Below are 22,679 nucleotides of genomic sequence, written 5' to 3' on the forward strand. Positions count from 1 at the left end.
GGTATTCTGTGAAATGCTGGGAGAGTGGGTGACCCATAAATTGATTCTTAATGTTCCTAATATGTTCACCGATCCTTGTTTTCACTCTCGGGCTCGGGCAAGCGGTCATATTTACTTAGATATTACACCAGCATACAATTTCTGGTGTTTAAGCTCATTTTACTATACAGGCTATTTAGCATTATCTTCATCTGCTATCATCCAGCGCGTACCTGTATACATCTAGGTATATACTATTTTTTATACCAAGTAAAACAGCCCTGGCTCACATCGCAAACTCAACTTCTCCAGCGATGTTCTAGGTGTGCTGAACATTTATGGAGGAAAACTCGCACACCAGAAGACTTCATCCACTTCAAACTTATGTTAAAGGGAATCTGTCACCCCCAAATTGGCCTATAAACTAAGGCCACCGGCATCAGGGGCTTATCTACAGCATTCTATAATGCTGTAGACATGCCCCGATGTATCCTGAAAGATAAGGAAAACAGGTTATATTATACTCTCCCAGGGGCGGTCTCACTGCGGTCCGGGTCCAATGGGCGTCGTGGTCTGGGTCCAGCACCTCCCATCTTCATATGATGACGTCCTCTTCTTGTCTTTCTGCTGCTGCTCCTGCTGTGTGCAGGCGCCAGGCTTCTCTGACCTTTCCCGGCGCCTGCACACTGCAGTACTTTGCTCTGCCCTCAACAGGGGAGACAAAGTATGCCTGCGCAGGAGCCGTGGCAGGAAGAAAAGAAGAGGACGACAGCGTATGAAGATGGGAGGCGCCGGACCCAGACCGCGACACCCATTGGACCGGACCGCATCGGGACCGCCCCTGGGTGAATATAATATAACCTGTTTTGCTTATCTTTCAGGTTACATCGGGGGCTTACCTACAGAATTACAGAATGCTGTAGATAAGCCCCTGATGCCAGTGGGCTTAGCTTATAGGCCAATTTTGGGGTGACGGATTCCCTTTAAGAACCTATAACTCTGCCCTTCACCTCGCCAAACAGACCTACTTCACCACTCTGATCTCCTCACTCACCAACAACCCCAAGTAACTTTTTACACCTTTCACTCCCTCGTCAGGCCAAAAGCACAAGCCCCTATCACAGACATTTGTGGTGATGACCTGGCCTCCCACTTTATAGAGAGAATAGATAAAATCCGTCAGGAAATCCGCTCCCAACCACTAAGTGCTGTGACTACCATCCCTCCCTGCATTTCCCTTGGCTCACTTTCCACATTTGATCCCATCACAGAAGAAGAAGTCTCCAGACTCCTCTCTTCTTCCCGTCTGACTACATGCACTACTGACCCCATTCCCTCACATCTCTTCCAGTCACTCTCTCCCGTCGTCACAACTCACCTAACTACAATCTTAAATCTCTCCCTGTCCTCGGGCATTTTCCCATCCTCCTTCAAATACTCTCAAAAAATCATTACTCCATTACTAAAGAAACCCACTCTCGACCCATCCTGCACAAATAACTACAGACCAGTCTCCAATCTCCCCTTCATCTATAAACTCTTGGAGCGCCTAGTCTACTCCCGCCTTACCGGTTACCTCTCCACTCACTCCCTCCTAGACCCTTCACAGTCCGGCTTCCACCCCCTACATTCGTCAGAAACTGCACTCATCAAAGTTACCAATGAACTTCTGACAGGAAAATGTAATGGTGACCACTCTCTGCTCATTCTTCTCTACCTATCTGCAGCTTTTGAAACTGTTAACCACCATCTCTTACTTTCTAGGCTGCAGTCACTAAGCATTAAGAACTTCTCTCTCCTGGTTGTCTTCCTATCTCTCTGACTGCTTCTTCAGTGTTTTGTTTGCTGGCTCCATGACATCTCCTCTTCCTGTCGCTGTCGGTGTACCTCAGGGCTCAGTCCTTGGCCCCCTTCTCTTCTCTCTCTACACGGCCCCAATTGGACAGACCATCAGCAGATTGCTTTCAGTACCATCTTTATGCTGATGACACACAACTATACACGTCATCCCCCGACCTTACCCCTGCTGTACTACAGAATGCCAGTGACTGTCTGTCCACAGTCTTCAACATCATGTCCGCTCTGTATCTGAAATTCAACCTCTCCAAAACTGAACTTCTTCTGCTCCCACCGTCTACTAACCTCCATAAATCTGACATTTCGCTCTCCATGGGTGGCACCATAATAACACTCTGGCAGCAGGTGAGCTGTCTGGGTGTTATGTTTGACACCAATCTCTCCTTCACATCCCATATACAATCTATTGCCCGCTCGTGATGCTTACACCTAAACAGCATCTCTAGAATCCGCTCTCTTCTCACCATGGAAACAACAAAAACCCTCAGTCGCTTTGATCCACTCCCGCCTGGACTACTGCAATGCTCTATTAATTGGCCTCGCTGTTACTTGACTTTCCCCTCTCCAGTCCATCCTTAATGCAGCAGCCAGGGTAATCCATCTGGCTAATCGGTACTCAGATATGTCCGCTCTTCGCCAGTCATTACATTGGCTGCCCATTCATTATAGGATCCAATTCAAAGTACTAGTTCTCACCCACAAAGCGCCCACAGTGCAGCACCCCCTTACATCTCCTCCCTCATTTCTGTCTATCTGCCTAACCGATCGCTGCGTACTGCAAATCACTTTCGACTAACCTCGGCACTAATCCGTACCTCCCATTCCCGACTCCAAGACTTCTCCCGCGCTGCGCCAATCCTCTGGAATGCTCTACCCCAAGAAATTAGGACTATCCACAATTTGCATAGTTTTAGATGCTCCCTCAAAACGCATTTGTTCAGAGCGGGCTATCATGTTCACTAATCTAAGTCATTTTATGTTTGTGTGCCTGTAGCCCATTCACTATCTCCATTTATCCCTCAAGATGGCTGGACCTTAATTGTATATAAATCATTGTAAATACACACCTGTGCCTTGTATCTCCCCCACCTCATTGTAGACTGTAAGCTCTCATGAGCAGGGTCGTCTTGTTGTGCTTTAATGATTGTATTGTTAATATTGTTACTTATGACTTGTGTTTTGAAACTGTTAAACTGTAAAGCGCTGCGGAATATGTTGGCGCTATATAAATAAAGATTATTATTATTATTATAAGTAGTGTAATGGAGGAAAGTTTGTCCCTTGGTACAACGCACTGTAATAATATCAAATTGTGGGTAAACCAGTAAATAATATTAGACTAGTAGATTATTACAGAGTATTGGAAAAATAAACAGCTAAATGGCAAATTCAGCTCGGCTTAATCCAGCATGACAAGCATCTAGGTGAGCTTATGTTTTTGTAATATAAAAAATCTCAACAAAACTGGCAGTGCTCTACCGGAAAAATTATCCTAAAAAGCATCATCGAAGATTGATCAGAAGAAATCTATTACCAATATTCACAAGGAAAGGAAATGTCAGAGGTTTCATGTAAGCAACAGACAGGTTGAATGGTCTCTGGGGGCATCTACTGGAAAACACAGAAAACTGCAGCATCTGAAGGCGCAACTGATGTCCTATAGAGGCATGAACGTATATCTAATAGTTGAAGTAGCGTCAAAAGCAAAAAAAAAAAGGAATATCTTCCGAGAAAAAAAAAAGGGTTTAAGATAAAAAAAAGTCTAATGTTATTTATATAACAAAAAAAATAAATATATATTCTCTTAGAAAAAGGTGTTATCAAGATGAAAACATGTCTAATTTCCATGTGACTAAGACAAACGTGATATAATGGAAAAATCAGTACAGAATGCAGAGGATTGTAATTCATTCTATAAAAAGAATAGAAGACAAATAAATGCAAATAAATGTGATATTCATTGCACTTATGTTATGAGTTTACTGCCCCAATTGTACTGAAAAAATATCTATTGGCACAAATTCCTCTGCTAATCACTATTTATAACGTCAATGCTTCTTATGGCTGTTTGAGAAAGGGGCACAGTCTTCAACTTTCAGTCTTTGTGACTGATTTATTGTTGCTTCTTCTAGTCCAATATGTGAAGGCAAAAATAGCCAGGTGGTCATCAATATATTAAACCTGGAAACTCCTTTTAATCTTCATCTGGTATAACATGCCTCTATATTCTCTATGTTTTTACTACCACACTGCAGACTAAATGTTACACGGGGTCCGTTGTTATCTCAGAGCGCAGGCTGCAGAGTGTAATGATAACCTAGCCGCTTGTCAAATGTCCAGAATTGGAGGAACGTCTGATCTCGGGTGTTTAACAGTTTGGTCCAGCTGGTGCAAAAGTGAGTAAGGCATGATCAAAGCATGTTTCCGTATGTGATCAGGTCACCTGAACTAGGAACTAGAGGATTCAGTGTTGTCATCTCTGGGGACCTAGAAAAGACGTCAGGGCCGATTGCAGCTTATTATTAAGGCACTCTAAGTGTAGCAAAAGTGACTGAGGGCATCATCAATCAACCCCTTACCGACATTGGGCGTAATAGTACACCGATGTCGGACTTCCTCCCTTTGATGTGGGCTCCGGCGGTGAGCTCACATCTTTCCAGGGACATGTCAGCTGTTTTGAACAGCTGACATGTGCCCGCAATAGCCGAGGGTGGAATTGCGATCCATCCGTGGCTATTAACTAGTTAAATGCCTCTGTCAAATTCTGACAGTGGCATTTAAATGGCGCTTCCGGCAATCGCGCCAGAAATACGCACACCGGTGACCTGTGTCACGTGATCACAGGGAACCGGTGTGTTGGCATGACAACCTGAGGTCTCCTGGAGTGCGGGATTGCTCATAGGAAGTCAGCAATTCTACTACATAGAGGTGATCTGATCATCGCCTCTATGCAGCAGAGCCGATCAGGCTATAGTCTTCTTTGGAGACTATTAAAGCATGCCAAAAGTAAAAAAAAATTAAAATATAAAAGTTTAAATCACCCCCCTTTTGCCCCATTCAAAATAAAACAATAGAAATAAATTCAAACTTACACATATTTGGTATCGCCGCGTTCAGAATCGCCCGATCTATCAATAAAAAAAGGATTAACCTGATCGCTAAACGGCATTGGGAGAAAAAAAGTCAAAACGCCAAAATTACATTTTTCTTTGGTCGCCATGACATTGCATTAAAATGCAATAACGGGCAATCAAAATCAAAAGATCATATCTGCACCAAAATGGTATCAATAAAAATGTCAGCTTGGCACGCAAAAACTAAGCCCCCACCCAACACGAGATCACGAAAAGTGAAGATGCTACGGGTATCGGAAAATGGCGCAATTTTTTTCTTTCTTTTTTTTTAACAAAGTTTGGAATTTTTTTTCACCACTCAGATAAAAGCAGAACCTAGACATGTTTGGTGTCTATGAACTCGTAATGACCTGCAGAATCAAAATTACAGGTCAGTTTTAGCATTTAGTGAACCTAATAAAAAAGCCAAACAAAAAACAAGTGTGGGCTTGCACTTTTTTGTGTAATTTTACCGCCCTTGGAATGTTTTTCCTGTTTTCCAGTACACAACATGGTAAAAACAATGGTGTCATTCAAAAGTGCAACTCGTCCCACAAAAAATAAGACCTCACGTGGTCATATTGATGGAAAAATAAAAAAGTTATGGCTCTGGAAAGAAGGGGAGTGAAAACCGAAACCGCAAACCGACAAAAGCTCCGGAGGTGAAGGGGTTAAGTTTGGAACTGAAGACAAACTTGAGCAGTGAATTAAGTGATGAGGATTCCAATAAGTGGTTAAATAAACACTTTTCTTTAAAAAGATAAAACAAATCATCTTAACTCTATTAAAAAAAAATGAAATGACATTTGAGCCTCATTCAGACGCCTGTTTTCTCACTGTTGTCATTATGTAAAAGGAGAAAACACAGTAATTTGACAATAAATGGCTTCACCCAACCACTAACCATGAGTGGAGGAAAAGTTTTGGTGTTATCATTCATATTCTCTGAAAAATGGCCAAGTAAGCAAAAATTCTGCCGGGGTATGTAAACTTTTCAGCTGTGTATATATATATGTGTGTGTGTGTGTGTGTGTGTGTGTGTGTGTGTGTGTGTGTGTGTGTGTGTGTGTGTGTGTGTGTGTGTGTGTGTGTGTGTGTGTGTGTATGTTGTTGTATCAGTCTGTCATTGTTAGCTTGCTTACTGTAAGTGATATCTGTAATTTGTATGTAACCCCTTCTCATGTACAGCACCATGGAATCAGTGGTGCTATATAAATAAATAATAATAACAATAATAATAATAGGAATGTCAAGAGAGGGGGGCTGTTAACAGCAGTGAGAAACTGCACCAATGTAGTCAAAATCTGTGCAGTTTTTTGAAAAAAATAGCCAGCCATGATGTGACAGGGATATAAATTGATTTTTACTATGTCCTGGGAGTTTAAGGGTAAGTTCACACAGGATGTTTTTGCTGCTTTTTTTCTCTGCAGCAAAACCTGATCTTCTTGGCAGGAAAGAAGCTACGTCACAAACATTTAGGTGAGTTTTTGGTGTGTTTTTTTTCCTCTTTGTCCATGCTAATGTCCTTGGATTTTCAGCAGCAAAAACACAGCAAATAATGATACCTGTGATTTTGCTGCGTTTTTGCTTCGTTTTGTCAACACCCATTCAAGTCAATGGGTGAAAAACGCTGAAAAAATGCAGCAAAAACGCTGAAAGAAGTGACATGCTCTATGTCCAAAAAACGCAGCAAAGCACAAAATACTGATCACACAAAAACCCAATGTGTGTGCATGAGATTTCTGAAATCTCATAGGCTTTGCTTGTCCTGTAAAAAGCAGCTGAACATTAGCATAAAAAAAACGCTGCAAAATGAGGATGCTTCCGCATGTGTCATTTTGACGATGCGGAAAAAAAAAAAATTGCTACAAGCGGCGTCCTACGCTGTTCTCCTCATCGTCAAAACGAAGCATGTGGAAGCATCCGCATACTGCGGCACGACCTGCGTACCTAATGTTAAAGATAGGTAGACAGGCCGCATGCCGGCCACATGCAGAAATAGGCGGAGCTAGCGGCCAAGGGCGGGGCTTCACGGAGGAAGTCCGCAGCCCTCCGCAGCTGCTGCAAACGCTAATGTGAAACCGGCCTTAGCCATCATCCAAAGAAGGTAAAACTGCTTTTGCTGTACATGACAGTTTTATATGTCCAGGAACTGTCAAAATGCTAAAAGTCAATAACTTGTATTTTGACCCCTTTTTAATTGGGGGGATCCTTTTCAACAGCCAGCACAACAGGACGGCAGCACGGTGGCTCAGTGGTTAGTATTGCAGCACTGGGGTCCTGGGTTCAAATCCCACCAAGGACAACATCTGCAAGGAGCATGTCTGTTCTCCCCGCGTTTGTGTGGGTTTCCTCCCATACTCCAAAGACATACTGATAAGGAATATAGATTGTGAGCCCCAATGGGGACAGTGATGATAATGTGCTCAAAGTGCTCAGGAATATAGCGCTATATAAGCAAAGCATAATAAATAAATAACAGGAGCAGGTACTTCCTTACACTCGCAGACATTGTATCATGACTTGCTTTTTCCAAACTAAAGGCCAACCTTTTTCTTATTTATGCCTGTATGCAGCAAAAGAGACAGAAAAGCAGGAGAAAAGCAACAACGACTCCATTATGTAATCCATCTCAGCATCTTTGCTGGTCACATTCAGTGGACAGCAAGTTGGACAAAAGGGAAATATCTATTGACCATCACTTTGAAGTGATTTTTTTTTGCAGAAGTGGGGGTAGGATCATTTTTCAAATTCGTGGCTTGTAGATCGACTATTTGGAACTTTATCAAATTAGATGAATCTGCCGGAAAATGGCAATTTAAACTCTAGCAAGTTATGCAGTTAGCCATTATGAAACTTATTTATTTTTTTAATCTATGTCTATGCCTCGGATTTGGACCTCTGTATCACGGAATCACAGCCTCAATCAATGAAACAAATATCTTAAAAAATAAAAAGCTATAAACCTAATTACAGTTTTTTCTTAATGGCTTTCAAGGGCGTTCAAGGATGGACATTCACTATGAAGTTTCCAGTATGGTACATGTAGTTCCTGCAGGTGACTATTAAAGCAATGTAGGTACTCTGAGTGCTCGCCATACTGTACCTCCATGAACAAAGGTTCTAGGGAAGAATACTGAACCTCAGTAATACTGCATGCAATGAGAGATTTCACAATTATGCTCTATGAATCCAGCAGTACAAAGCTTTGTAAATGGTGTTAAATTGGAAGTACCCAGAGGTGTTGTATCGGGGTCACAGCAGTGTAAGAGCATTGTATTACTTACTAATCAGTACAACGTGGACTTATACGGCCATGTGCATGAGTCCTATTACTGATACTGAGTGTCAGGCTCAGACAATTAAAAAGGTGATTATTAGTTTTTAATGAAAAAGTTACACACATTCTATGAACTGTACATGTTTTAGGGTATACTATTATTCAAGAAATGTTGATTTCTCTTAGGCTCTCACAAACATCAGGAGAATTTATTCCCTGCATATTGGAAATGAAACATGTTCAGCATACGCCAACGTTCAATCTTTTACGACACCATTGGGATGATGGCTTTCTGATCACATACTGGAAATGAGACAAACAAATGAATAGGGCTTTTATCAAATTGGAAAACCGCACCTATAGGATAAGTAGAATCATTGGAATTTCATAAACTCACGGAGAAATGCTGCAATGTAGAAACACCAAACTTTTCAACTTTACAGGATTAATAAAAACAACTGGTGCAAAAAAACTTTTCTTTCTTCTGCATTTTATTACAGAAGTATGTCATGTAATTTAAGGTTTGATGAGGTTTTGCAAGTAAAATTCTGTTTCCTCTGCACTCGCTAATAGTCATGAGAATCTGTAGTTTGCACCTTCACATTAAAAATGCATTTCATTTTTTTTCTAAATTATTCACCCCGCCTTTTATCCAGATCATGTCTTTGAAAGGAGGATGAGGATAATAAATGGAATAATTCATGATTTCCCATTAAATATGAAAGTTTCTTTTACAGAGTTTAGAAAGTGAAGTTGTACATAATGTGCAGGACTTCATTAGAACTTTTTTAACCTTTTTATGAAGAATTATTAAATCTCAGTGGCTGCAGTAAGTATATGTTGAAATGCAGAACCCAATGTCTTGCACAATGGGGGCAGCGTATGGTTAATAGCAACACAAACTATATGATGATTGCAAAAAGAGCTTGAACTGAAAGTAGACCCGATGGCCGCCGACATAGGTAGAAGAAAAACAAGTTGTATTAATAATAAAAAAAGTCTTATTTACTAGGCTTCACAGTAAACTAGTGAAAACTGTGTTTTTTATTCTCTTCTCGGTCATGTAGGAATTACAAAGTAGCAAAAGTATAAAAGGATTCAGTAACATTACACTAATAGCACCTGTGCAAATACATTAGCACTTATTACATTACAGGGTTAAAATTCGGCACTCACAGTGGACTTTATATTTTCTGCAAGGTTTTTTATAATGCAGTGTGTGCTGAAGATCTATGTTCTATGCACCGATATGCCATCTGATGCTTGTAGGAAAAAAAAGCTTGGAAATATTAGAATGAAAAAAAAATCGAAATAATAAAAAATATGTATTTGCTATCAAATAAATGCATACATACAAGTATATAACGGGGGACAAAAATACATTTTAATGTCATATTTGTCATGAGTTACCATCCCCGTAAAACAATTCTACCCTAAGCAGCGAGCAGATTCCAGCATATCTGATATGTCTTCATCTCCTTTTGTATACTCCCCGAAAAAAAAAAAAAAAACCACATCAAATTTACAGCAAACTTACATTGCAGTTTCCTCTTTTGACAGCTCTTTGATATTCTTCTGCCGATGATGATCTTTGACATCTTTTTCCCCGATCAAGTGAATCCTGAATTAAAATAAAGGCAGAGAAAAAAATTATGGAAAAAATTCATAATGTTCTGCTCCTGCAATAAATTCTGTAAATAATATTTACAGTGGTTATTTCATCCTCATCACAACTCACTACATGAAGTGTATCCAGATGTTTCTCTAAAAAGATCATGTACAATGCAGAGCTTATTTTATTTCTGAGAATAACCGGTGTTCCTATGCTTTTTTTTATTACAGGTTTTGCAAAAATGAAATTATGAAGATATTTCTACTATCTAATTAACTCTAAATTAAAAAATAGTTATTTCTTAGTTTTATTTTTAGTTAAGAGGTTTTTCTGCACATTCTAGAGTATGCATTTGAAGATCTAATGTAAGTTTATGAATAACCCACACCAATCCATATTTCACACAGTTGTATAGTATTTTAATATAGAATTGCTTGACTATCAATTAAGTAAAAGTACATTTGTTTTCACAGCACTGTTAACAAGCTCTGGTAGTTACAGCAATAAAACAATCACATTTTACGGCATCTCCTGGGCTTCAGAATTTGGAAAGCAGCCATGAAAAGTACTAGTTTCACTGCAGTCTTGCTCTAATAAAATAAGAACAAACCTACAGATTTACTAACAAATGTTATTGTCTTAGGATACGGCACCAAAATACATGAAATAAAGGAAAAAAATATAAATTATTTATTCACCTAACTCTGTATCAAAATATGATTATTATTTAAATGTAAGTATTTAAATATACATACACATACAGCTCTGGCAAAAATTAAGAGACCACTGCAAAATGTTCAGTTTCTCAGATTTTTCTCTTTATAGGTATATTTTTTAGTAAAACGTAAATTACTCTTTAATTCTATAAACTACTGACATGTCTCCGAAGTTCCAAGCAATAAATTTTGTATTTATTTTCTGAAAATGAGAAATAGTCAAAATAACAAAAAAATGCAGTGCTTGCAGACCTCAAATAATAAAAAAAAAAAAAAAACAAGTTCATAATCATTTAGAAACAACAATACTAATGCTTTAACCCCTTAACGACCGCCGATACACCTTTTAACGGCGGCAGTTAAGGGTACTTAAACCACAGCGCCGTTAATTAACGGCGCTGTGGAAAAAGTGAATAGCGCCCCCCAGAGTTGGATTTTCTCTGGGGTCTTGGTTACCGGGGGGTAGCCGAGACCCCAGAGAACATGATTCGGGGGTTTTTTACCAACCCCAGGTTGCGATCGCCGGTAATTAAAAGTTTACCGGCGGTCGCAAAAAAAACAAAACGCAAATTCCCATTTAATTTCTCTGTCCTCCGATGTGATCGCACATCAGAGGACAGAGAAATGGGGTCCCCGATCGCCCCCCGATACTCACCTGTCTCCCCCGGTGCTCCTCGTGGCTCCCGATGGGCGCCGCCATCTTGTTCTGGCCAAAAAATGGCGGGCGCATGCGCAGTGCGCCCGCCGGCCGGCACCCGGAAGATCTTTGGGGTCTCGGCTGCCGGGGGTAGCCTAGACCCCAAAGAACATTTTGCGATCGCCGGTAATTGACTGTTTACCGGCAACCGCAAAAAAAAAAAAAGCGATGTGTAATTCTCTGTCCTCTGATGTGATCGCACATCAGAGGACAGAGAAATAGGGGGATTGGGGGACCCTGTTATACTTACCGGTGTTCCTGGGTCCTCCTGTGTCCCCTCCTGGCCGCCGGCTTCTTCCTTCGGTAAGAAAATGGCGGGCGCATGCGCAGTGTGCCCGCCATGATCTGCCGGCCGGCAGCTAGAGGAGTTGGGGCTAAAATTAGGGTTAGGGTTGGGGCTAAATTTAGGGTTAGGGTTGGGGTTAAAGTTAGGGTTAGGGTTGGGGCTAAAGTTAGGGCTAGGGTTGGGGCTAAATTTAGGACTAGGGTTGCGGCTAAAGTTAGGGTTAGAGTTCGGATTAGGGTTAGGATTAGGGTGGCATTAGGGTTACGTTTGGGATTAGGGTTAGGTTTGGGATTAGGGTTAAGGTTAGGGTTGGGATTAGGCTTAGGAGTGTATTGAGATTAGGGTTAGGTGTGAGGTTAGGGTTGAGATTAGGATTAGGGGTGTGTTGGATTTAGGGTTCTGATTAGGGTTATGGTTGTTTTGGGATTAGGGTTGTGATTATCGTTAGGGTTGTGATTAGGATTATGGATCGGGTTGGGATTAGGGTTAGGGGTGTGTTGGCATTGGGGTTGGAGTTAGAATTGGGGGGTTTCCACTGTTTAGGTACATCAGGGGGTCTCTAAACGCCACAGCCAATTTTGCGCTCAAAAAGTCAAATGGTGTTCCCTCCCTTCTGAGCTCTGCCGTGCGCCCAAACAGTGGTTTACCCCCACATATGGGGCATCAGCGTACTCGGGATAAATTGGACAACAACTTTTGGGGTCCAATTTCTTTTTTTACCCTTGTGAAAATAAAAACTTGGGGGCTAAAAAATCTTTTTTGTGGAAAAGTTTTTTTTTTATTTTCACGACTCTGCATTATGAACTTCTGTGAAGCACTTTGGCATTCAAAGTTCTCACAACACATCTAGATAAGTTCCTTGGGGGATCTAGTTTCCAAAATAGGGTCACTTGTGGGGAGTTTCTACTGTTTAGGTACATCAGGGGCTCTGCAAATGCAACATAACGCCCGCAGACCATTCTATCAAAGTCTGCATTCCAAAACGCCGCTCCTTCCCTTCCGAGCTCTGCCATGCGCCCAAACAGTGGTTTACCCCCACATATGGGGTATCGGCCTACTCAGCATAAATTGCACAATAAATTTTGGGGTCCAATTTCTCCTGTTGCCCTTGTGAAAGTAAAAATTTGGGGGTGAAAAGATCATTTTTGTGCAAAAAATATGATTTTTTTTATTTTCGTGGCTCTACATTATAAACTTCTGTGAAACAGTTGGGGGTTCATAGTGCTCAACACACATCTAGATAAGCTCTTTGGCGGGGTCTCGTTTCCAAAATGGGGTCACTTGTGGGGGGTTTCTACTGTTTAGGTACATCAGGAGCTCTGCAAATGCAACATGACGACCGCAGACCATCCCATCAAAGTCTGCATTCCAAGCGGCGCTCCTACCCTTCCGAGCCCCGATGGGTGCCCAAACAGTGCCCCCCCCACATATGGGGTATCAGCGTAATCAGGACAAACAGGTCAACAGATTTTTGGGTCCAATGTCTCCTGTTACCCTTGAGAAAACAAAAAATTGCAGGCTAAAAAATCATTTTTGAGGAAAAAAAAAAGGATTTTTTATTTTCACGGCTCTACGTTATAAATTTCTGTGAAGCACTTGGGGGTTTAAAGTGCTCACCACACATCTAGAGAAGTTCCTTAAGGGGTCTAGTTTCCAAAATGGTATCACTTGTGGGGGGTTTCTACTGTTTAGGCACATCAAGGGCTCTCCAAACGCGACATGGTGTCCGATCTCAATTCCAGCCAATTCTACATTGAAAAAGTAAAATGGCACTCATTCTCTTCTAAGCTCTGCAGTGCGCCCAAACAGTGGTTTACCCCCACATATGGGGTATCGACGTACTCAGGAGAAATTGCACAACAACTTTTGTGGTCTAATTTCTCCTGTTACCCTTGTGAAAATAAAAATTTGGGGGCAAAAAGATAATTTTTGTAGAAAAAATGCGATTTTTTATTTTCATGGCTCTACGTTATAAACTTCTGTGAAGCACCTGGGGGTTTAAAGTGCTCACCACACATCTAGTTAAGTTACTTAAGGGGTCTTAAGTGTTATTATTATAGCATTATTTGAGGTCTGCAAGCAATGTATTTTTTTGTTATTTTGACCATTTCTCATTTTCAGAAAATAAATACAAAATTTATTGCTTGGAACTTCGGAGACATGTTGTCAGTAGTTTATAGAATAAAAGAACAATTTACATTTCACTCAAAAACATACCTAGAAAGAGAAAAATCAGGCAAACTGAACATTTTGCAGTGGTCTCTTAATTTTTGCCAGAGCTGTATATACACTGTACACCGTACATTTATGTCAAAAAATTATTGAAAAATATTTGTGCATTAGGAATCAACTGAATGCTTTATTATGTATGGTTGGAGGTTGCAGAAGGCAAGGTGTAAGATGCCACACAAAAACATTACATGCATTTCTGTAGTTCTAGTCTATATGTAAATCTTCCATTTGTCCCACAACCACAGGAAAAAAGGATTAGGTGTGTTGTTTATTATATAGGAAAGCGGAGTAGATGGCACTTTCTTGTAGGCTGGCACACACGACCGTTTCCTCTCTATCCCAGAAAAGAGGTCCGATTTTTCTGATCAGAATGGGATCAATTTTTCCTAGAGGTGAAGAGAAAAAAAACTTTCTCCACCTTCTCCCTTATGTCAGTCCACAAAAATTGGACCGCATTCGAATGCTATCTGAGTGTGGTCCTATGTTTCTCCACGGACCCATAGATTTGCATTGTCGATTTTGAACCGACACTCGGATTTAAAATCAGACATGTGCACAGCCCCACAAAATAACATGGTTATGAGTTCTATCCATGAAAACCACAGATAGCACTCGTCCGATAAAATTGTTTTTGTGCACAAGCCCATAGAGAAAGCCATCACAATGTAACATATACAATACAGGATATACTTTTGCAATTGATCCCTATGGTGGACTGGGCTAATGCAAATAGCGAGATCTCGCTCTTTCACTGTAAGAGGGCGCACGGAGGGTTATGTTTATGCAAAGATGTCACAGCCAGGAAGTACTTCTTCGAGGAAGCCGTGCCCTTTCGTGGAGGTGATAGGTGTTGGTTCCTTACATAACATTCTAAATGTAACTATTCAAAAGCATTTTATTCACTCTGGTAATCTTTCACAATGCAGGTTAACCCCTTAACCCCCGAGGGTAGATGGCACGTTAATGACCAGGCCAATTTATACAATTCTGACCACAGTTCCTTTATGAGGCAATGACTCTGGAACACTTCAATGGATCCCGGTGAATCTGAGTTTGTTTTCTCGTGACATATTGTACTTCATGTTAGTGGTAAAATTTCTTTGCTATGACTTGAGTTTATTTGTGAAAAAAAGAATATTTGGCGAAAATTTAGAAATGTTCGCAATTTTCCAACTTTGAATTATTATGCCCTTAAATAACAGAGATATGTCACATAAAATACTTAATAAGTAACATTTCCCACATGTCTACTTTACATCAGCACAATTTTGGAACCAACATTTTTTTTATTGTTAAGAAGTTATAAGGGTTAAAAGTTGACCAGCGATTTCTCATTTCTAGAAAACCATTTTTTTTAGGGACCACATCACATTTGAAGTCACTTTGAGGGGTTTATATGATAGAAGATACCCAAGTGTGACACCACTCTAAAAACTGCACCCCTCAAGGTGCTCAAAAACCACATTCAAGAAGTAAATTCACAAAAAATTTACTTCAAATTCAATTTTTTTTTATTTTCCCAAGGGTAACAGGAGAAATTAAACCCCACAAGTTGTTGTGGAATTTGTCCTGAGTACGCTCATATCCCATATGTGGTGGTAAACCACTGTTTGGGCGCAGAGCTCAGAAGGGAAGGAGTGCCGTTTGACTTTTTCAGCGCAAAATTGGCTAGAATTGAGATCGGACGTCATGTCGCGTTTGGAGAGCACCTGATGTGCCTAAACAGTGGAAACCTCCCACAAGTGACCCCATTTTGGAAACTAGACCCCCAAGGCACTTATCTAGATGTGTGGGGAGCACTTTGAACCACCAACTGCTTCACAGAAGTTTATAACGTTGAGCTGTGAAAACAAAAAAATCATATTTATTTGTACAAAAACAATATTTTAGCCCCCATTTTTTAATTTTCCCAAGGGTACCAGGAGAAATTGTCCTGAGTACGCTGATACCCCATATATTGTGGTAAACCACTGTTTGGGCACATGGCAGAGCTCGGAAGGGAAGGAGCGCCGTTTTACTTTTTCAACACAAACTTGGCTGGAATTGAGATCGGACACCATGTCGCCCCTGATGTGCCTAAACAGTGGAAACACCCCATAAGTTATCCCATTTTGGAAACTAGACCCCTCAAGGAATGTATTTAGATGCATGGTGAGCACTGTGAAGCACAGGTGTTTCACAGACGTATATAACGTTGAGCCGTAAAAATAATAAAATCACATTTTCCTTACAAAAATGTTATTTTGGCCCCAAATTTTGCATTGCACATAAGGGTAACAATTGAAATTGCACCAACAATTTGTTGTGAAATTTCTCTTGAGTACACTGATACTCCATATGTAGGGGAATACTACTTTTGAGGCACAGTGAAAAGCTCAGAAGGGAAGAGGCGTCATATTGGAGTTTAGATTTTGCTGAAATGGTTTGAGGGTGCCATGTCACATTGGTGGAGCCCATGAGGTGCCAGAACAACAGAAACCCCCTATATGTGAACTCATTTTACAAACTGCACTCCTTAATGAATTAATCTAGGGGTGCAGTGATCATATTGACACCACATGTGCCTCACAGAATTTTATACCACTGAGCGGTGAAGAAAGAATAAATTGCATTTTTACCACTAAAATACGTACGTACGTGTCACTGCACATGCAGTGGTCAGTGATATGAAACCGGAGTGTTTTGTGCTTCAAGCACACTAGTTGCTGGGAGGCCGTGTACAGAGTTTAATGGGCCGATTTCATGTCAGCACTAGTGTTGAGCATTCCGATACTGCAAATATCGGGTATCGGCCGATATTCGCTGTATCGGAATTCCGATACCGAGTTCCGATATTTTTGTGATATCGGAAATCGGAAGTTCCTATAAGTTCCCAGGCACGTGCGGTGTGTATGGTTCCCAGGGTCTGGAGGAGAGGAGACTCTCCTTCAGGCCCTGGGATACATATTCATGTAAAAAATAAAGAATAAAAATAAAAAATATGGATATGCTCACCCCTCCGGCGGACCCTGGACCTTAGCGGTGTAACCGGCAGCCTCCGTTCCTAAGAATGCAGTGAGTGTAGGACCTGAGATGACGTCGCGGCTTGTGATTGGTCGCGTGAGCGGTCACATGAGCGGTCACGCGACCAATCACAAGCCGCGACGTCATCGAAGGTCCTTCACTCTGCATTCTTAGGAACAGAGGCAAGACGCTTGCATCGGTGACAGCCAGGGCTCGTCCGAGGGTGAGTATATCCATATTTTTTTTTTATTCTTTATTTTTTACATGAATATGGATCCCAGAGCTTGAAGGAGAGTTTCCCTCCTTCAGACCCTGGGAACCATCCAGGATCACTTCCGATATTTGTGTCCGATTGACTTGTATTGGTATCGGGTATCGGGTATCGGTATCGGCGATATCCGATATTTTTTGGATATCGGCCGATCCAATCAGATACCGATACTTTCAAATATCGGAAGGTATCGCTCAACACTAGTCAGCACCCGCAGTGCGGGAGGGAGGGTGCTCACCGTACCCCTTTCCCTGTAGGACCTGCAGGTATTTGAGGACCTGCAGTGATGTCATGATCACATGACTAGCACATGTGATATATACCAGGACCTTTGGTTCAGCCTGTAGGTGGTGCTGTGGGGAGAAGCTGTACTTCCCACAGAAGTTGAGGACTGAAAGTGATTTTTCCCTAACAGTGTGCGAGAGGACCCTGCACAAAGGAGGATTGAACTGTATGCTATGATTTTTGTTTTGTTTTTCTGTCGTGCCCGGGGGGGCTGTTTTGTTTTCAACATCGTGGCTTAAGCTGCATATAATAAACCCACTGGTTTTTTACGTGCATGTGCTCCTGAGTCTACCTGGAGGCTTCTATCAAGCGTGACAACCCCTCACAGGGCTAACAGGAATTTCTTTTACAACAAACAGGTCCAAAAAGGTCAACAAAATGGTCAATTTTTTCCTGAGAGCGCCAATACCTTATATGTAATCGGGAAAATTTTCTTTCAGGCACAGTGCAAAGCTGAGAAGGCAAGGAGAAGCAGATTTTACTGTTATGCTTTGGAGGTGCCATGACCCACTGGGAGAATCCATGAGGTGCCAGAACAACAGAACCCACCCATAAGTGGGTCACCAGAAAAATGCCCACAGGACAATTGCCCACAGGAAAATTGCCCACATGGAAAATTGCCCACACGGAACATTGCCCACATGGAAAATTGCCCACATGGAAAATTGCCCACACAGGGCACATGGACGGAATATTACATCCGATGTCAGAAAGGGGTTAAACTGCAGACCTGGAGATGGAGATATACTTGGAATTGTGGCAAAATATTTGTCTTACATTTTATTCCTTTAAATGTCTGTTAATTTTAGGATGTTTTCACACTGCATTTAGGCACTCGTTCAGTGGCTCTGTTGGGATTTACGTCCAACCCCCCCCCCCCCCCTCAAAAACGAGATTAGGGCGTTTGTGCCAACAGGGCGAACTAAAAAATTACTCATACTTGGCATCGCTACATCAATAAAAGTCCGATCTACAAAATCTAAATTAAATTAATCTGATTGGTAAATGGCATAATGAGGAAAAAAAATTTAAAAGTCATAATTACAGGTTTTTGGCCACCGCAGCCCTGCAATACAAGGAGACGAAAACATTGTATGTACAACAAAATGGTATAAATAAAAATGTCAGCTCAGTGTGCAAAAAATAACACACACAGCCAAATTGACCAAAATTGAAAACGTTATGGGTCTCGGAAACTGGGGACACAAGCAAATTTTTTTTACAAATTTACAATTTTTTTCACCGCTATGCATGTTTGGTACCTGCTTAATCGCACTGATCTGGAGAATCATATTTTCAAGTCAATTTTACTCTATAGTTAACATGGTGAATAAAAATCCCCCAAAACTATTGTGGAATTGCACTTTTTTGCAATTTTGAAGAACTTGGAATTTCTTCCCGTTTTCTAGTGCATCGCATGATAAAATGAATGGGGTCATTCAAACATATAATTCATCTCACAAAAAAATCAAGCCCACATACGGTTATGTGGAGGGAAAAATAAAAAATGATGGCTCTTGGAAGAAGTGGGGGAGGTTAAACCCGGCACTTCATGCAACATAAATATACACTCACTGGCCACTTTATTAGGTACACCTGTCCAACTTCTTGTTAACACTTAATTTCTAATCAGCCAATCACATGGCGGCAACTCAGTGCATTTAGGCATGTAGACATGGTCAAGACAATCTCCTGCAGTTCAAACCGAGCATCAGTATGGGGAAGAAAGGTGATTTGAGTGCCTTTGAACGTGGCATGGTTGTTGGTGCCAGAAGGGCTGGTCTGAGTATTTCAGAAACTGCTGATCTACTGGGATTTTCACGCACAACCATCTCTAGGGTTTACAGAGAATGGCCCGAAAAAGAAAAAAAATCCAGTGAGCGGCAGTTCTGTGGGCGGAAATGCCTTGTTGATGCCAGAGGTCAGAGGAGAATGGGCAGACTGGTTCGAGCTGATAGAAAGGCAACAGTGACTCAAATCGCCACCCGTTACAACCAAGGTAGGTCTAAGAGCATCTCTGAACGCACAGTGCGTCGAACTTTGAGGCAGATGGGCTACAGCAGCAGAAGACCACACCGGGTACCACTCCTTTCAGCTAAGAACAGGAAACTGAGGCTACAATTTGCACAAGCTCATCGAAATTGGACAGTAGAAGATTGGAAATACGTTGCTTGGTCTGATGAGTCTCGATTTCTGCTGCGACATTCGGATGGTAGGGTCAGAATTTGGCGTAAACAACATGAAAGCATGGATCCATCCTGCCTTGTATGGAGCATCTTTGGGATGTGCAGCCGACAAATCTGCGGCAACTGTGTGATGCCATCATGTCAATATGGACCAAAATCTCTGAGGAATGCTTCCAGCACCTTGTTGAATCTATGCCACGAAGAATTGAGGCAGTTCTGAAGGCAAAAGGGGTCCAACCCGTTACTAGCATGGTGTAACTAATAAAGTGGCCGGTGAGTGTACGTGGTGTTCTCTTTAACCCCTTCCCAACTGGGCAATTGTTTGTTTTTGAACTTTATTTAATCCTCACCGGAGAAGCCGGTATTCTAGGGGCTTATTTCAGCCGGGTCCCTGAACACATTCATGCATAACCATACTGGCGCAAAGCACATATTTGAATTGATACTAGCGCATGGCCGTGCGGCCATGCGAGCCTTTTATAGCTGAAGCACGAACAAGACCTTCCTAGAAGGACCAATGAGAAGCTGCCACAAAGCCTGGACACCTTCAGGACCTTCCAGGAGAACCAATGGCCTTTGCTGCAGTATCTAAGCATGTGACCCTCGATCTCCAATGAGATATCTTACCATGGGCATGCTCAGAAGGAGAAAAGTGGGACTTAGTCCCAAAAGCGTCTGCTCGCCGCTGCCCAGCACTGGCTTCAATGGCAGAAGCTGGAAAAGCAGCAGTAACCCTTTGCACAGAGTCAGACTGAGCGAGACGCTGGGACCGACGTCTCTGCTGAGCAGACTCCACTGCGGCAGGAGAAGAATGGGAGACCGCAGTGGAGATGGACTGAGATTCCCCCTGTGCAGAGGCGGGAACTCGACCCCTAACATGCCCCCCCTCCTTGGATCTCGCTACGCTCGAAGACAGCAATGAGCTGCGAAGCCCGAATGTGCTCAGCAGGCTCCCAGGACCTGTCCTCAGGACCATAACCCTTCCAGTCCACCAAATAAAATTTTTTGCCAAGTACCACCTTGTAGCCCAAAATAGTGTTCACCTCGTAATCGTCCGTAGACGAACCCGATGTCCCGGCAGATGACTCGGAAAACCGAGACATGTATACGGGTTTCAAGAGGGACACATGAAAGGAGTCGGTGATACCCAAGCGTGGTGGAAGGGCTAAACGGTAGACCACAGGGTTAACCTGTTCGAGGACCTTGAAGGGGCCAAGTAGTGAGGTGAAAACTTAGTGGACTCAACTCGCAGCCTGATGTTACGGGCAGAGAGCCACACCAAGTCGCCAGGAGCAAAGGTCGGAGCGGGGCGCCGATGTGCATCGGCGGAGGACCTCATTCTCTCCTTGGAGGCCCGAATGGCATCCTGAGTGCGGTCCCAAATATCCCGTGCCTCCACAGCCCAGTCTGCCACCCTGGAGTCGGCGGAAGACACGGGCATAGGCACAGGTACCCGCGGATGCTGACCATAGTTAAGGAGGAATGGGGTTTGTCCAGTGGAATCGGCTACGGCGTTGTTCAGCGCAAACTCCGCCCACGGTAGCAAGGATGCCCAGTCATCCTGCCTGGCTGAGAAAATGTCGCAGATATGTGACCAAGGTCTGGTTGGCCCTCTCTACCAACCCATTCGTCTCGGGATGATATGCTGAAGAGAGATTCAACTCAATGCTGAGAAGACGACAGAGCTCTCTCCAGAACCGAGACGCAAACTGGGGACCCCGGTCACTGACAATTTTGTCCGGCATACCGTGTAGGCGGAAAATGTGTTTAATAAACAACGCTGCCAAGGCCCGTGCAGAAGGTAGCCGTGGAAGCAGCACCAAACGCACCATCTTAGAAAAATGATCGGTGATAACCCAAATGATGGTAAAGCCACGAGACTTGGGCAAACCCACCACAAAGTCCATCCCGACCATCTCCCAGGGCCTGTCTGCCACCGGCAAGGGATAGAGTAAGCCAGCTGACCGTTGTCGAGGAGACTTATTTTTGGCGCAGGAGACACACGCCCGAACATAATCTCCGACGTCACGGACCATATGTGGCCACCAGTACGTCCTAGCCAGCAGTTCAGATGTCCTCTTTGTTCCAAAGAGTCCATCCACTCTGGACGAATGAGCCCAAGAGAGAACCTCTGGTCGCAAATTGATGGGAACAAAAGTCTTGCCCGGAGGCACAGACTCTAGCGAAACCCGGAGCTACGGTTCTCAGACTCTCTGAACGGACAATAAGCCGACGCTCCTCTTCCTCCTCCTCAGTTGACACAATGGAGCGAGAGAGAGCGTAAGCACGAATGTTCTTCTCCCCGACGAGATAATGGAGAGTGAAGTGGAACCGGGAGAAGAACAAGGACCATCTTGCCTGACGAGAATTCAGCCGCTGAGCTGTACGCAAATAAACCAAATTTTTGTGGTCCGTGAAGACTTGGAAGAGAAACCGAGTGTCATGTCGGACGCTGTTCATATCAGGGCGTTCGGCAGACAGCGGTAATTCTGCTTTTGTCCACTATGTGCTCAGTGGCGTTGGCTAGATTTTATCTAGCTGGTCCGGGGTTAATTTTGCTGGTGCTCGGATTGGAAGCTGGGCCACGCCCACTGCCTTTAAATAGTTCTTCTGAACATTGGGCGTCGCCGATTATAGCTTCTGTCTAGTGCTTGGTTATCTCGGTCTGGAGTGGTGAGCTAGGAGTTGGAGTATCGTATCTAGTGGTGTATTTCCCTTTGTCTTATTTACTCCTTCCTATATTTGTATTTACTTTTCCCTGCGCATTTATAGTGTATTCCTGAGTGACTGCGGCGTGGTGTATATTTTCCGTTATCCTTGTCTGTGCTAACTGTGGGTATTGATGTATGATCTTTTCACTGGGTGGTGGGCGGTGGTTTCAGCCTAGGGTTGAAACAGGAGACAGGGTGAGGGTCGAGGCCTAGACATGCACACCATCAGTGTAAACTCTAGGTAGAGGGTCAGTCAGGATTTCCCTAGTCTGAGGGAAATTGCAGGGGCCTGGGTTATTAGCTCTCGCCACCTAGTCTTCCCGTGACATTATAATCGGCCTTAAAAATAAAAAAAAAGGGGTTTCCCTTTTTTTTTTGTTTTGTCATGGATCCCATGACTTCCATAACCCGCCAGTTGGAGGTGCTGTCCCTACAGGTCACTGAATTGAGG

General features: G+C 42.7%; 1 protein-coding gene across 5 annotated transcripts in view; it reads right to left on the reverse strand.

The window, feature by feature from the left end:
* TTC29 (tetratricopeptide repeat domain 29) overlaps nucleotides 1-22,679 on the reverse strand; it is a 349,015-nt gene that overhangs the window by 306,532 nt on the left and 19,804 nt on the right. For all 5 annotated transcript variants that reach the window (XM_077279296.1, XM_077279292.1, XM_077279295.1 and 2 more), the window contains exon 3: nucleotides 9,767-9,850. In XM_077279296.1, coding sequence (XP_077135411.1) covers nucleotides 9,767-9,850 — 84 coding nt within the window. The remainder of the gene's footprint in view (nucleotides 1-9,766; nucleotides 9,851-22,679) is intronic.

The sequence above is a fragment of the Ranitomeya variabilis genome, chromosome 1, assembly GCF_051348905.1.
Source record: "Ranitomeya variabilis isolate aRanVar5 chromosome 1, aRanVar5.hap1, whole genome shotgun sequence".
NCBI classification, from domain to species: domain Eukaryota; kingdom Metazoa; phylum Chordata; class Amphibia; order Anura; family Dendrobatidae; genus Ranitomeya; species Ranitomeya variabilis.